The sequence below is a fragment of the Eretmochelys imbricata genome, chromosome 26 (genome assembly GCF_965152235.1).
Source record: "Eretmochelys imbricata isolate rEreImb1 chromosome 26, rEreImb1.hap1, whole genome shotgun sequence".
Lineage (NCBI taxonomy): Eukaryota > Metazoa > Chordata > Testudines > Cheloniidae > Eretmochelys > Eretmochelys imbricata.
In genome coordinates, this window is record NC_135597.1 from 5,444,932 (window position 1) to 5,461,950 (window position 17,019).

At 47.6% G+C, this 17,019-nt stretch overlaps 1 protein-coding gene across 1 annotated transcript; it reads left to right on the plus strand.

The window, feature by feature from the left end:
• The first annotated feature begins 242 nt into the window (after positions 1 to 242).
• Positions 243 to 15,363, plus strand: FGF17 (fibroblast growth factor 17). The gene is made up of 5 exons (XM_077805546.1): positions 243 to 277; positions 428 to 464; positions 8,882 to 9,026; positions 14,349 to 14,455; positions 15,067 to 15,363. Exons 1-5 carry the CDS (start codon positions 243 to 245, stop codon positions 15,361 to 15,363), a joined length of 621 nt encoding a protein of 206 aa, XP_077661672.1.
• The last annotated feature ends 1,656 nt before the right edge of the window (positions 15,364 to 17,019 follow it).

Consider the following 17,019-nt stretch of genomic DNA (forward strand, 5'->3'; position numbering starts at 1 on the left):
ATGATCGCATGTGGTCTTAAAGGTGCAAGAAGTGGGGGTGTTTTTTTCTGACACCTCCTTTCCTGCTGTTACTGGGGGGTTTAGACTAAAAAGGAGGGGACACTGCTCCTTAGCTTCACCCCCAGGAATGTGCCAGCTTTAAGAGATCTTTGCAGCTTTGGGAGATTTTGAGAGCGCTCAGCTCAGAGCTGATTTAGTTCATTTTATGTATTTATCTCTTTTTTTCCCTTTTGGCAAGCGACATGCAGCAGTACGTCAGCCTCCAAAACCTTTCCATGTAAGCGCTTTTTTTCTTTCCTCCCAGCTAGTTTTGTTCCAATTATTTGCAACAAGGTTTAATCAATAGTGTATTAGTAGTAGACAGAATAACCCCCAAACAAAACCCTGTGTATTTTTTTCTCTCTCTCTTTTTTGTTTCCAAATACAGATGTTTCCAGCTCTTAATGCTCTCCTGTCAAACCCAGGTACGTATGCAACACACTGTCTGTTTTACTAACCAACCCCCCCTCAAAATGCAAAAAGTCAGGATACGGTTTTTTAGATTTACTTGTGGAGTTCTTTCTTTGCAACAAAACCAAAGTGTTTAAAGACACAGGGCTGCAATAGCATTCAAACCCAAAGTGCCCAAAGCTCTTTTGGAAACTAGAGTAATTGCTTTTATTTCCCTGTGGTGCGTTGCTTTAATCCTAAAGGTGGCATGTATTGGTTTGTGTTTGGTGCTTGAAAATAAATTGGCTAATGTTGTACTCTTAACCGAAATCAAAATGTTACCTGTGCATTCTGTTTTGCTAATGCTGACAATACCGATTATTATTATTAAAGTTATTAAACATAGCACAGTTTTAAAAGTTAAGGAGCTCGCTCCTGCAAATACCTATGCACATGGGTAACTTTACTCGTATGAGTAAACCTAGGGGTAGATTTTAATCTCAGACCAGCATCGCTCAGGAGTAACTCAGTAGCTTACTCAATGGCACTACTCATGTGAGTAAAATTACTTATGTATGTGCATGTTTGAAGGTTCAGGACCAATTGTAGGACTGGATAATCATGGAGGTAACACTAATTATTTTAATTGTTTCAGAAATGAAATTGTGTCTATCTAGGAGTAGGTGTAATAGACAATTAAGGTCAGCGGGACTGCTCCTGTGTGTAACTGCTCACAGGATTGGGCCTTCGCCCCTAGAGAACGGGAACATTGTGCTGTATAGCAACCCAGTATATTTTGTTAGACTACTGCTCATTGAGGGGAAATGCTCGATTCCAGAAATATACCAAGTTGAGATTTTGTGACCTGAGTCTCCTCTCACACCAGTTTTATACCAGTGTGACTCCATCAGGCCAGATCTGCAGCTGGTGTAAATCAGCACTGACTTCAGTGGAGCTATCCCAATTTACACCAGCTGGGGATCTGTCCCAATCACGTCAGTGGAGTTACTCCTGATTTACACCAGCATGAGTGAGAGCAGAATCAGGCCCGTTGGTTTGAAATCCAAAGTCAGAGCAGCTTGCTGTGGCTTGGGGTTTAACACCCCTGGACCCCCATTCCTTTTAAAGATGCAGCGTCCCTTTTTGTGATCTCAATAAAAGCCAGGGCTATTAAAATGCACTGTTCCATACCAGCACCCTCTCAGCTAGACTCAAAACCGTTTTAACAGGCCAGCCTTGGATTCCTTATAACATGCACTCCGGACCTTTTTAAGGTAAGAAAACAAGAGGGGAACGGACGTGCCTTTGATGGGGACAGAAACAACCCCAAAGCCTTGCCAGAAGCGAGACCCTAGACCCTTCCCCACCCCCCCAACACATGCACACACAGAAAGGCTCAGAGATGCAGCCTGTTACGGAACAGAAATTAGCACACTGGTGTTGGGCCTGGTTTTATTGCCCCCTTGGAGGCGGGGGACTCATTTGATGGTGCTGTGAAAGGTGGTGCGGAGCTTTCCCTTGAACTGCTTGCCTTGCTCCCACTGAGGGTGTACAGCAGGCGGGGGGGCAAGCTGGCAAAGGCCAGAGCCATGCTTGAGCTCCTGTGTGATGAGCAGCTGTCTCTGGGACGGCTGATCAACAGTTCCTTTGGCAGCAGCAAGGGGTCGATCCCCCCCAGCGGCCACACTAAAGACCTGTGAAGATTCCACATAGATAATGTTTGCTGTGATCTTTGCTAGACCCTCTCTGTCCTCCTTTGTGAGGGAGGTGGGGGGGGGGGAGAAGAGAGAGAGAGAGAGGTTTTGCCCTGTGATCTGAAATGAGCAGAGGCTGCTGAATGCTGAAGGAAAAGGTGGGAAAGATCACTCAAGGGGAGAATGAAGCAGAGCCAAAAAAAAAAAAGGCAAGAGGCTTTTGGATGAACTAAAAGGAGCAGCTCCAGGAACTCATGGAAAGGGGATTTCTACCCGGCTTATCAGCTCCTCCTGCATTCATGCCTTCCCCAGAGGAACGCACAAGTCCCCCATTGTCAGGGTTCACAGGTCCAGCATGATGCTATGAGTCCTGATAGAGGGGACAGACAGCTGCAGGGCTAGGAAGGGTTCCCACTGAGCTCAGTTGAGTTGAGACCCAGCTGAATTGAGGCAGGGAGCAGGGGGTGGGGGGAGAGAGCCCTGCTCCAGAAGCCAGTCTGAGTCAAAAGGAAACAATTGCCCTCTTTGCCAAAGTGTCTGGTCCTGCGAGGTGCTGAGTGCCTGGGACCCCCATAGAAGCGTACAGTATCTGTGAGTGCTCAGAACCTGGGCAGGACTAGACCATTCACCTGATCACGGACGTGCAACACCAAACTCTTCAGAAGTGACTCGAGGTGCCCTGCGTGGGAAACCTTAAAGTGAGCTGAGCACCCACCGTCTGAAAATCAGGGCCCTTTAAAGTGTCTCACGCTGCGCACCGAAAAATGGAGGCACCCAAAATCACTAGTCACTTCTTAGACTCTCTTGCTCTCATCCTACATAGGGCTCGTCGGGCCACCCTCGTTCATGCTGGTGAGCACTCGCACAAGCACTCTTGATCATCGGGGGGCTGCGTGTCTAACGGTGCACAAGTATGAGATAGCGTTGTACAATCAAGTCTATTGTGAATGTCCTGCCTTTAGTGCCTCACCATAAATATAAGTGTCACACTTTATAAACAATTTCTGAATTGACCCTTAAAGGATTAATACATGATTAATAGCTGTTATGAGCATGGTGCCAGGTATCAGTGCTGTAGGCTGCTCAGGTTTATAAGCACACCAGTAGAAGATGTTGTAGATGGTTATAACCATGGCTTACAAGCAACCCGTCATCCTGTTGGACTCTGAAAAAAACATTTATTAAAGCATCTATTAACCCTTTATTAACTATTTATAACTAGAACCTTGCTAGAAAGTGTGACCATAATATAAAATAATAGAGGATAGCTCCCACTTATGGCCAGATTTGCAAAACTGCTAAGCACGAGACATGCTGAGTCCTCTGGAAAATCTAATCACCTATTTAGGTGCCTGAAGGGATGCTGAGCTTTTTGGAAAACCTGGGCCTGATGGTACGTTCTGAGCCTGCCTGAAAAATCTGGTAATAATGTCACCAGTAGGTATATGAAACACCCTACTGTGCAGAAGCTATTAATACAGGGAGATCCAATCTGTGTTTAAGTTACCAGTTTTTATTATTATTTATTATGTGTAGTACTGTGGGAGACCTGGTCACAACCCAGAACCCCACTGCTGCCTTTCCTTTTACAACAAGAAGTTCTGAGCCAATCCAGTGGCCCATGTTACTGCTCCGTGAAGGTTCAGATGAGCTGAAGTTGGTGCTGTAGATAATCTCTGACCAGCACTCAGATTCCCAGAGAAATATGGGGCAGATTAAAGTGGTCCATAGACAGGGCCTGATCCTGCTTCACCTGAAGTCAATGGCAAAATGCTCAGTGGGAACAGGGTAGCAATAGGCATTTTAAGATCTCAGTTCTGCTATGGTAATAGCTGGGTGAAATCCTGGCCCCACTGAAGTCAACTGGGGTAAATCACTGGTGTTCCCCTGAAGGCAATGGAGAAACTTTACACAGCTGAGGATGGATTTACCTATGTGTCATGCACAAACTAAAGATCTACATTCTAGCTGAGATTTTTAAAGATGGCTAAGAGATTTGGACGACAGCTGTTTCAAAAATCCAAGTCTTTCAACATTTTTTTCCTAATTTTCTCACAGAAATATTTTGGGTTTTCCAACAACAACAAAAGAATTTTTCCAGCTTTCGATGAGCAGCGTTGGTAAATTTTTTCTGCTGTTGGTAAGAAGTTCAGGTTTTGAAAACTCTATTTATGCTGCAACCAAAAACAAAAAAAAAAAAAGATATTCTAAACATTTTTTACCAAAAACTGAATATTTTTACAAAAGAATATTTTCCAGTTTCCATGTTTTAAAATGAAAAACTCAGTCATTTTGACCAAACTAACAAACATTTGTATTTTGGTCAAAAAGCTATTCCTTGTCTCCCCCACTCCATCTGTCCCCCCGGCCAAAAAAGTTTAAATTTAAAAAATTTGACCACCCGAATTGCATGTCCAAATCTCTTAAGGAGCTTTGAAAAATCTCAGTCTTAGCTCTTAAAAAACAGGGCTTCCTACTCCACTTGCATGGAGATTAAATGAAGCCTTCTCATACCAATAAAATGCATAGTTAAAGACATTGATTGAAGTTTAACTGCTCCGTGATAGCTCTGTATCGTCATAGGGATTGAGGATTATCAGCATTGTAGTCAACCAGCATGTCTGTAGTAATTAGCTGGTATTTACCATACAATAACTCTTCTGTTGGGGAGCGTGTGTTTCTGCTAGGGCATTAACATAAGTCACAAAGCCTGCTTGGGTACAATACACACTTTATTTAGCAGCCTTTCGCAGTGCGCTGAACCACTCCAGGCTGATTCTGCTGTCAGTTACACTGGTGTAAATCAGGAGTAATGCCGCTGAAGTTAATGGAGTTATGCCAGTGTAAGTCTGAAAGGCTGAGCTCTAGATTCTGCTCTCACATCAGAATCTATAGTAGCGCCTGGCCAGTAGGGAGCAGAATGTGGCCCTCTCCTTTTAGTGTATCTTTGAGGAGGAGAGGGGGGAATTTGGTCAATATGCTTTGACACACATGCATGTTAGGAGAATTGTAGCCAGAGCAGCACATAATGTTTGTACGTAGATCCACAAACACATCAGTCTTCTCTGGTTTCCTGCACTGATAGAAAAATTTAGTTTATTGTCATGTTTGCTAAAGTTTAGGAAACTTTCAAGGCAGTTCAGGCCTGGTTTGGAGCAAACTTGGGCCGGTGTATGGCATTGAGTTGATCCTGTTTGAAACAAGCAGCCAGCCTCATGTTATTTTAACAGGAGACCAATGGTTTGGACCCAAGTTTCACGTTGAGCTTTGTGGTCCTGACGTTGAAAGCAAAATTTGGGGCAGGGAACTTCACCCAGATTGAAAGCAAAGGGAAACGTTCTCCCAAACTCCAGTGAATTGAAGTCTCAGAGCCCTACGTGGTTGTACTCATGCCCTCTGTGTTATGGTTATAGAAGATGCACTGTGTTGCTGATTCGGTAACACAATGTCTAGTTGCTCCTCACACATACATGGAGCTTCCAGCTCTGAGCCCTCACTGCGGGTTCAACACTTGAGTTCATTTACATGAACCAGAGCAGGATTCGGCCCATCCTTAGCTGAGTCAAAGAGTAGAACGACCTTCCCAAGAGTAACCTCCCATTTGCTACTGGTGAGCCACTGTGTATTAGGAACCACATTCAGTTCTCAGTTCCGCTCAGCCTGTTTCATGGCTGGCAGCAAAGGGTGGAAGCTGAAGGGTGGGGGGGGGAGAAAGGGGTTACTGTTTAGCTATTTTACCACACTGTGATTTGAAGGAGCTGGCCAAGAAAGAGCCCCCTCCCCCTACACATGAGGGAGAGCCTGGCTTGCTCAAGGTGGTGTATGTTTTGTTGTTAGCCTGGGTTTTGAAGCCTTGATGTTCTTTAGTATTTCTGTGCCTCCCAGCCGGTGGTTCTTGTGCACGATTGTATGACAGGATTGCTTACCATGGTGGGGGCAGGACTCAGGGACCTGGGGCTCACTTACGGTCTATGTCTTATGTCCTAAAAGCTCATGCTTCAGGGTTTCAGCCAGCTGCCTCAGGGGTCAGGAAGGGATGTCGTCCCCCCCCCCCCCCCACAATGCTTTCTGGGGGTTTTTTTTTTGTTAATCTCCTTCCTCTGTAGCATCAGGGATGGCCACAGCTGGAGGTGGGACACTGGACAGGGAGGACTAGGGCTCTGAGGTGGCACCGAGCATTCTCTCTGCCAGGTGCTTGGCTGCCTGGTTCTTACTCACATGCTCACTGATCGCCAGATGTGGGGTCCGGAAGAAAGATTGGCAGTGACCTCGGGCAGGGGCGTCTGCCTTCCTCCGCAGCATGTGGATGCGGGTCCCTTGTCAGGGTTATCTGGTCTCTCTCACTTAACCATTTCCCTGCCTCAGACACTGGTGCATCTCAGTCCCTCCTGTTCTCTGCCTTTGGCACATCACAGTCTAGTCTCCTGTGGGCTGTCATACTTGGGTTGCGTTTCAGTTGTTGGGTTTAGTGTGCAGGTGCTGGTGGCCTGTGATATACAGGACGTCAAACTAGATAATCTCGTGGTCTCTTCTGGCCTTAAACTCTAAGACCCTAGGTCATCAGTGGCTCAAACAATGGGCAGTAAGAGAACTCGTGCTTCGCTCTCTGAGACTCTGATATAACATCTGCTTGGGGATCCGGGGGGGCGGCCGAGAGGCGCTGGGGATCCGGGGGGGCGGCCGAGAGGCGCTGGGTTGGGCTGGGCTGGGGATCCGGAGCCTAGGCCAGCAGTGAAGTTTTGGTTTGCCCTTCGTGTCTGGCGTGAGTGTTGGCACCTGTCAGCAACAGTGATGGTGCCAGGGCATCAGCGGGCCCCTCTGATGGAGGTTTGGCCAGCGTGGATCGGAAGTGCTGGCCATAGACTCTGAGCGCTACCGCTGACTTGCCACTCGCTGATTTGCAGCCCCGTTTTCTAGTATTTGTCAATGCTGAGGATGAGCCTGGCTCCCAGCAAGGGTCCTGAGGCACCCAGAGAAATGTGTGAGACATGCAGCAGCAGGCTGTGTGTGCTGATAGCACAGTGAGGTTGCGGAAGTAGCTGGCGTTCTCTGTGACATACGCCTGCAGTTTGCGTGGGCGTAATCTTCCAGGAAGACCCTCGAATACACATTACTCCCGCGTCTTTGCCGTCAGGGCCCCTGGCAATACAGCAGGGACAGGACAACCCAATCCTTTATTTTATGATCACAGTCATGGGGGCGCAGGGGACTCATTCTTTGGGAAGAATTTGGCTTCTTTCCTATGGTCTGTATTTTGCTCTTGTTCTGTTGTTACTAACGACAATGAGAGGCGGGGGGAGGGAGGGAGACACCTGTACTACTTCATCTGTTCTACTTTCTCCCGAGCTGCGCTAACAAGTCCTGGGTTTGAAGAATCACATTCACAAGGTGGCCGGATGCCAGGACGATGGGCACGGAATAGATAGAGACTTAGATTGGAAGCTCTTTAGGGCAGGGATTGTCTTTTTGTTCAATGTTTGTACAGCACCTAGAACAATGGGGTCCTGCTCCAGGACTAGGGTTCCTATGTGCTCCAATAATACAAGTAAATAAATAAATAGAGTGTTATAGTGGACATATGGATGATGGTTATTTATGGTAGATGGAAGGTTTATATAAGAGTATTATACTGGATAAATGGATGATGGTTATATATGGAAGATAGAAGGTTATATTTGATAAGCAATTTATATCTGATAGAGAGTAATATTACATATAACATATGGAGAGACTGCCAAACCAGTAGAGGAGGGTTATAGTGGATGGATGGATATATTTCTATAGACACAGAGAGAGAACCATCTTCCCTTTAGCAATCAATTTCGCTGTCCCGGAGGAGTAGGACTTTTTGGGTGACAGGGCACAGGAGCCCATGACTCATAATGATCCCAAGTAACAAAGAAATAAGAGAAACAAGTGGAATTGTTTCTCAACAGGACGGGTCTCCGAGTTTCCAGGAGATGTGGGTGGGTCTTGGTTAGGGAGGTATGTTGCTAGAGAAAAGCACGAGATTAACCCTTCTTAGAAGGTAGCCACCTGTGTACCGCAGAAAAGCAGCAGTGCAAGCTTTTACACACACCCAGCCTCTCACCCCTTGATCCACCCGCCCATGCAGCCTCTCACCCCTTGATCTAGCACCTCTACTAGTCTGCGGGGAGCTGGGTTTCCATTCAGTCCTCTGTTTAGCCTGCCAGCTAGTTCCATCTGTGGTGGCCGGTGTTATGGGCACTGGACTCAGACTCCTCTCACGTAGGTCAGCTAACAGCCATTAGGCGGCAATGGCTTTGGGTCACTGTCTATTTGGAATGGAGCCAAACCAGAGGTGAAAGGCTCTGTATCCAATCTCTGCCCCTCAGGCTGTCCTGGAATCTAAAACGCATACACAAGTTTGCATGGAATGCTATGAAACTGCATGGGGACTCCGGCCTGGGGTGCCTCTAATTTCAAGCTAGGTTCCATCATGTATGTGACCTCCTCTCCAGAGTACCAAACTCCATCTCCTGTCATCTATGTGGTCTCCTGACCAGGATGTCCCTTTGTTGGTTCCTGACTATATCCCAGCCACCTCCTTGGCATACTCCTCAGGGTCCCAGACCCCATCCCACCACCCTGCGTGAGCTCTCCTGCCCAGGATGGCCTAGTGATGGCTCCCGACTCCATATCCTCGCCATGTCTGTGGGGCTGTCCAAAACAAATTGATTTTATTTTTCCCTTTGTAAACAAAGGGGGAGAATCAACCGTCTCCTAATTTTAACCAGTACGTGAGGGACCAGGGCGCCATGACAGACCAGCTGAGCCGAAGGCAGATCAGGGAGTACCAGCTCTACAGCCGGACCAGTGGCAAGCATGTCCAGGTGAACGGCAAAAGGATCACCGCCACAGCAGAGGATGGCAACAAATTCGGTAAGAAGTTGGAGATGCCCCCATCCCATCAGAGCACATGGCCAGATCTCAGCCATCTGTGATGGAAAGAGACTGGCTGGTAGGGAATGCACTTTAATTCTAAGAGATTATCATGTGGCTGTATCAGCCACATCTGGAAATGGTTGTCGGCCCTGCAGAGATTCTACATCTGGAACCTGGTCAGAGAGGCCAGTGCCAATGCAGGGATGAGTCACACTGCTTGGGTTAGATTGTGAGCTCCTTGGGGTAGGGACCACCTCTTTGTTCTGTCTCTGTGCGGCACCTAGACAACAGGGCTTTGACCCATATCTGGGGCTCCTACGTGTTATCACAATGGGGTCTATACACCTGGGTTCTATTACCAGCTCAAGGAAGGCAGTGGGATTTAATGTTTAGAGCAGGTTGGGTTGGGCTGGGTATTAGGACTGTTCCCAGTTCAGGGAGGGAATGAGACCTAGTGTCTAGAACAAGGATGCCTAAGTCATGACTCCCAGGTTTTGTTCCCACCATTGCCAGTGAATCACTGTGCCACAACCCTGCTCCATGCCTCAGCTTCTCTGTCTGTAAAACGGGGATAATGGTACTGCCTCCGTCCCTGTGGAGCGCTTTGAGACACTTGACTGAGACAGATAACTAGCATCCCTGGAACGGGCTAAGAAGGGTCACAAGGGTTGCTTTCGTATATGTCCCCAAGGAAGAGACAGAGACCAGGAGGCTTTCCAGTTTCATAGCCACAGCTTCACTTGCAATGCAACCAGCTGAACACTGGTATGTATTAGAAACCGAAAGACGACTTCCTGGCAATTGAGAATATCCAGGAACCTGTGGCCAGCATTTTAAAAGGTATTCTGGTCTAATACACAAAACAGGCTTGCTAAAGCCACTCCAGTCCATCCCTAGCATGTTTGGGACTGAATCTCTGGGTGAAATCTTGACCCCATTGTATTCAAAAGTCCCTTTGACTTGAGGATTCCATCCCTCATGTGAGAATCCAGCAAAATGTATGGATTGTTGAGATATTTCCACAAAGGGAAATGTAAACTTGTAAAGGCAAAGTCCTGACTATCACCAGAGACTGTGATGCTTCAAACGTACAATGACTTGTTATGGTAACAATCCAGCACTACTTTAGGGACAAGAGTCCCAGATTCTCCTCAGGAGAAGTTACATGCAACTCTTGTTCAATTTATATTCTGATCAGGTTATTTGGGGGTTAAACCTAAATCTGATCTGAAAGTCATGGCTCTGAGATCTTGTTTAGACTTCAGTTATGCACATGCAGGCAACTGGAAGATTAATACATTGTCTTCAACTACCAGGTTAAATCAAAGAGAAAATCTTTAACTGGATTTAAAATCCACCTAGGTCCTGCTCCCTTCCACTTCAGTGGGAGCAGGAATCTGACCATATTGATAGTCTGTTAGAATACAAAATAGGATGGTTACAGTTTGTTCTGGACATGAAATGAAGATTTAAAGATTCAGTGTTACAAAAAGTACCGAGGAGGTCCATTTGTTTTGGGTTTTTTAAAATTATTTTAAGGATTGATAGAGATATTAATGGTTTTCAAAGGATGTTTTTTCAAAAGCCAACAGATAAAAAGAACATTCCAAAGCATAATGATTAAAACTTATCCCAGAGGGGGGAATTCTTCGGTTTATTGAAGAACTGTTCAAGATCAGTTAAGCACGACAATAAGGCTTGATCAAAAAGCTGGTGGCAGGACAGCTGCAGCCAAATCAAGGAGAGGTGCTAAAAACTTAATTGTTCCATTTGATTGAAATGGTCTCATAAACACCCTGAATGCAGCAGATAAGAGAATTTGCAAAGAAACCTTGGTGTGAGCTTCCGATGGATCTTACGCTCCATGTGCCAGTTTCTGCACTTGCTTAGGAATCAGTCCAACTCCCGTTAAAGCCAGTGGCCCATTAGCTCCCCTGGGAGCTGGATTGTGGTCTTTATACCTGGAGCCAACCCCACTTAAGTCAAGGGAGTTTCATCCATGTAACTGAGAGCAGGATTCAGTTCATAACTCCCCATCATCCAAGCAAAACTATGGCTTTCCTAATTTGCTTGATTTACCAGCTGTAACAGACAGTCTAGTGGTCGGAGGCGGGCATAACGTTTTACTGCGTTAGAATTAGATTCTGTTACTCATCCAAGTGTGGATAGAGGCTTTTTCTTAGGGATTGTAACCAGAGACTGGCTAATGGCGCAAACATTTAGATTGGGATTTTGACCCCTCGTAAGGGCAGGGGTGTTCGGAGGGGGGATTTGGGTTAGGGGCCCATCAGTAATTGGAACAAATAGTGTATTGGTCATAGGGGCATAGGACAGGAAGGGACTTTGTGGGTCATCACATGCCATTCCATCGTATAATCCGATTCATAAATGTACCAAGCTCCATCCCAGTTAGGTTCCTGGCCCTGACTACTCCTGTTGGGGGGCTGGTCCAGAACCTCACTCCTCTGATTAGAAACCTGCTAATTTCCAGTCTGAATTTATTTGTGGACATGGGTTGTTCTGCCCATGTGGATTTTACCTGGGAAGGGGGATGAAAGCCAAGGAGCCTGAATATAAAACCAGCGGGTCCCAAAACCTGAGAGATCTAGTTGTTTTATCACTGTAACTGGGCCATGTGCACTGTACTGCGTCTCTCTAAGTGTACAGTTCACATCACTGTAACCCTGCCACAGATACCCAGAGAAAAAGGCACCTGCAAAGGCAAGCAGCACAACTGAGTTTTTATGGCTAGGGACAATAGTCTGAGGTTTTCTCAGGCTGAACTTCACTCCTCCGCAGAGGGCCTAACCCAGAAACTATGCACCACTCGAGTCCAACTTAAGCCCCTTTTCGAGGGCTTAAGTGCAGGGTGCCCACCCCTCAAGCATTTGTCAATAGTCACCCCCAAAGGGTTCAAAAATTAAAAAGCATTCCAAATTTTGGAGGGTGGTGTTTCTCGGGCCCTCTAAAAATCATGAGATTGGCTTAAAAATCATTGGTGGGGGGTGTTAATTACTATATTTGGGGTTCTTGTTATTTGCCACCTGGTTTCTGAGCCTTTAGGATACACACAGGTCATGTTTTCAAGCTTTTCCCTACAGCCAGGAGGGCTAGAATTCTTTTTTTTTTTTTTTAAATGAAAGCTGAGAGTCTCATCTTGCTAGAGTTAGTCCTTGTACCACGCCTGGCACAATGGGGTCCTGCTCCATGACTAGGGCTCCTAAGCACAACAGTGATACTGCTACTAAGTGGTACATAGGCATTATTCTGGTCCTCTGCACAGGGCTGAATTTCAACCTAGAACAGCATTATATTTTGCAGAAGCCAAAGCCCTCCTGCAGTAAGTTACACTTGCTCACAGGCTATTTTGCTACTGGAATCTGCTATTCCCCATTGCTCTGGCATTAGGCTTTAGGAATTGTCACGTGTTAAAGAATCCCAAAGATGCCCCTGAATTTTCTTAATAAAAATACTTAATTTCTATTAAAAACAGAAAGGCTATTCTAAACAGCTTAGACGTTAAAATAGCTCAACTCACCAGCTGCCAGGTACTCCTGCCTTGCACTTTCTAGATCTTTCTCCAGATTAATTAAACAAACACAGATGCAGGCTATAGTTAATTAAACACAGGTGCAGGCTAGATCCTTGGTTGCAACGATGTAGGTATTTCTGTCTGTTCACAGAGGGTTGGAGTCAATAGGAACACATCAGACCCCAGGTGTTCTAATTAAAGAATGTGGAATGGACGCTCAGACAATTAACCCTTGACTGACTGGTCAAAAGTCTAACACAGCAAAACACACACAGTATGCAATGGTACTAATACTGTGCCTAGTCCCATGCTTTGTGCAGCTTTCACCTTTTATTTCCTGTGTGTTTAGATGACGCTGAATACTGGCAGTGGCCATTTTTCATCACCTGCCCACGTGAAGGGTTTGTTCATTGTTACCCCGGACAGAGGCAGAATTACTTAATTGTAATATAATTACTATTACTTCTGGCCTTGCCCCTAACAGCTTACACTATAACACACAATGGGTGGGAGGGGAAACAGAGAAAGAAGTTACTTGCCTGCAGACACGCACTTGGGCCAGGAGTTGACCCTATGTCCCCAACTCCTAAGCCAATATCTTAGCTACAAGAAAAGGAGGACTTGTGGCACCTTAGAGACTAACCAATTTATTTGAGCATAAGCTTTCGTGAGCTACAGGAACCGATGAAGTGAGCTGTAGCTCACGAAAGCTTATGCTCAAATAAATTGGTTAGTCTCTAAGGTGCCACAAGTCCTCCTGTTCTCTCTGCGGATACAGACTAACACGGCTGCTTCTCTGAAACCTATCTTAGCTACTAGACTGTGCTGCTGTTTGTAAATAGATGCCGCCTTTATTTCCTGATTTGATCAAAGCAGCAGCCCTGGCTTTCGCCCTGTCCTCATAGATCCTTGAGGTAAGTGGGCAAGTTATCTGTGCTAGGTATGTGCTTCCCTTTGCTTCTCAGATGAAAGGGGCAGTGGATTGCTAGAGATGTAAGAACAGAACTACAAACCAGAGGCTTGGACACTCCAGCCATCCCCTCTGGCAGCTTTCCTGCTGGGTTACTGTCTAACTCCGATTTCTGTATCATGGTCCTGTTACCTGCAGGGCGGAAAGCACCATGTACTGGGACAATTCAATGAGATGTGTCCCCACAGCCCCCCTCTGAGGCTGGGCACTGCTGTTATCCCCCTGGTACAATGGGGACCTGAGGCACACAGAGAGTGAGGGTGTGCCTACACTTCGACACTAATCTCCAGCTCGAGGAGACCTATGCACACTAGCTCTGATGGAGCAAACGTGCTAAAAACAGAACGTAACAGCAGAAGCATGAGCAGCTAGCCACCCCAGCCCACATGCCTGTTGTTTGGGAGGAGTGCATACTCAGGGCAGTTAGCAGCTACACTTTATTGTTAGCACGCACGATTGGGTCCCTCTTCTTGAGCTGGGAATCCTACATCCAAGTGTAGATGTGCCCTGTGTATCTTGCCCAAGGTCACCTGGGGAGTTTGTGGTATAGCAGGGAAGTACTAGCCAGGTGTCCTAACCACTGGGTTGTCTGTCCCCTAGAGCCGAGATAATGTAACCGCTGGTAGCACGGTCTGTGTGTGCTGTTTGGGCATTTGTTTTTAATGCACTCCCTATGCTCTTCTGGATCTCTGCATGGGCCTGAGTGCGCACACTGACCCCCGGACACGCAGACTGGCCAGCACTCACTCTAGCATCGGTGGAAGGAGTTTGGTTTGGTTTGGTTTTCTCCCTCTCTCTCTTTCTCTCATCCTTGCAGCAAAGCTGATTGTGGAGACGGACACCTTTGGGAGCCGTGTGCGCATCAAGGGAGCCGAGAGCGAGAAATACATCTGCATGAGCAAGAGGGGGAAGCTCATTGGAAAAGTGAGTCACAGCCAGGGAAGGTGGGACAAGAAGCAATGGGCTTAATCTGCAGCAGGGGAGATTTAGGTTAGATATTAGGAAAAACTTTCTAACCCAAGGGTAGTTAAGCTCTGGAACTACCAAGGGAGGTTGTGGAATCCCTGTCATTGGAGGCTTTTAACAGCAGGTCAGAGGGATGGTCTAGGTTTGCTTGGTCCTGCCTCAGAGAGGGGGCTGGACTGGATGACCTCTCAAGGTCCCTGCCAGCCCTATGATTCTATCAATCTGGCGAGTCTTGATCCAGTTCCCACCCCCCGATTAGCATTATACAGCCCCCTTGCTGGGAGCCCCAGAACAGCAGCCAAGGACTAAATGGGACAGAGAGACGGGACTCCCTTCCTACCCCTGAGTGGTGGGGTTCCCTGCCTGGCAAGAGCCTGGGAAGCCTGCCCAGCTTCCATGAGGTCTGGCAACCCGGCACCCTCCATTGGCACTAGATCCTCCCAGGCCTTGATTCTGCTCCCTCCGAAGTCCAATGGCAACACCAGTGGCCCAGGATCAGACCCATCCTAACAACACTTAACCCTTTCCCTGCTGGATTAACGCACTCTCTCCCCCTTCCTTCCCTCCAGCCCAATGGCAAGAGCAAAGACTGCATCTTCACTGAGATTGTTCTGGAGAACAACTACACAGCCTTCCAGAATGCCCGCCATGAGGGCTGGTACATGGCCTTCACGCGCAAGGGCCGCCCTCGGAAAGCCACCAAGAGCCGCCAGAACCAGCGGGAGGCTCACTTCATCAAGCGCCTCTACCGCGGCCAGCTGCCCTTCCCCAACAACGCCGAGCGGCAGAAGCAGTTTGAGTTTGTGGGGTCCTCCTCCCCGACGCGCCGGACGAAGCGCACCCGCACCCCGCGGCCCCACACGTAGGGCCCTGCGCTTTGTCTAGTGCTGCTGACCCCTGCCGTGCGGAGGGCCGGGCCATCTGCCCTCCCCGCCCACAGACCCAGGCTGCTACCCCATGCTGTATGTAGGGCCGTGCCGTCTGCCTCCCCGCACACAGATCCACTCTGCTGCCCCATTCTGTACCTAGGACTGTGTGTCACTTGCACGCCCTGTGCCCACCACTGTCCCATGCTGCACGTTGCTGTGTGTCCTGCCCTCCAAACACACCCATTGCCCCAGGCTGTACATAGGACTGTGCCCTCCCAGCACCCTGCCACTCCCCATATTTTATTTTACAAAGATGCTCTATTTTTATACTTCGATTCTCTTAGGCACAAAGAAATATTAACTCGAGGAGCAAGCGTCAGGTGTGGGGGGGTTATTTTTTGTATATAGATGTAACCCCAGGCAGGATTTCCCTTTGTTCTAGAGCACCCCTGTGCCCACCTGCCCTGTAACGACCCCCAAGATTCAACACCCATTGCTTTGCCTGTTCTTCTGTGCAGCGATCCCTGCTGGGAGGGCAGCAGACAGCAACTGGTTTTGGAGACTTCTTCTGACCCTGTTCTCAGCATCAAAGGTGCTAACTCCACCGTGGCGGCCAAGTTCCTGTGGGACCAATCGTGGCAGCTGGTTGGGTTTTTTTATTCTGCTACACGGGCTAAGCTCAAAACTTCTGACTGGTGCGATCTTTTAGACTGTAGGACAGTCTCCCCATGTGGACAAGTGGAATAAGACTGCCGAATGGACTGTAGGGAAGAATCCTGCCTTGGGATAGGGATGAACTAACAGGACTTTTTTCTCCAGTGTGCATGGATGGATCTAGCAAACAGACAGACGATATGCAGGAGACTGTATGCAAGAGTCCCAGGGCCAACAAATCCAAGTGACTTGGAAGCCTGTAGAGCAGCAGAAGGGTTGAGATCATCCTGCCTTCCCAGAGGGGAGGTAGATGTCTGTCTGTCTATGGTACTTAGCTGGCCCCATTACTGTAGCCCCTCACAGTCTGTAATATATTTATCCTTGCAACACTCCTGGAAGGCAGGGCAGTGCTATTATCTCCTTTGTACAGAGAGGGAACTGAGACACAGAGAGACTAAGACCTGGTCTATACTTAAAATATAGATTGACCCATCTACGTCACTCAGGAGGATGAAAATATTTGCACCCCCTGAGCTCTGTAGTTAAGCCGATCTAGCCCCCAGCATAGACGTGGCTAAGTCGGTGAAAGAATTCTTCCCTCAATCTAGTTGCTGCCGTTTCGGGAGGTGGATTATCTAGATGGAGGGGGAAAATGCACCCTGTGACTGCTGTATAGGCATGCTCACAATGACTTGCCTAAGGGCACCCAGAAAAGTCCAAGAAAGATCAGGGAATTGTGCCTAGGTCTTTAAAGTACTGACTTAGCACACTAACCACTGGGCCATCTTTCCCCTCCTGGGTGGTTATTTCCCAGAGGGAAGAAGGTTCTGGGACTGAGAGGTGGGCGTTCCAGCATGGAAAAGTTGAGCACCACAGTTGCAGAGGCCAGGTCCCAGCACTTGTTTTCAGCTTGTCACAAGCCTCTTTATTTTATTTATTTTATTGTAGGGTTTTGGCTTCCCTTCTTCCCTCAGTCAGGGGCTTTCCTTTTGCTTCAAG

Excerpts from the sequence above, each read along its gene's own strand:
- FGF17 (XM_077805546.1), top strand. The coding sequence starts at position 243 with ATGCAGCAGTACGTCAGCCTCCAAAACCTTTCCAT. Across the intron at positions 465-8,881 it reads TGCTCTCCTGTCAAACCCAG|TACGTGAGGGACCAGGGCGC; the intron begins GTACGTATGCAA and ends AATTTTAACCAG. Across the intron at positions 9,027-14,348 it reads AGAGGATGGCAACAAATTCG|CAAAGCTGATTGTGGAGACG; the intron begins GTAAGAAGTTGG and ends TCATCCTTGCAG.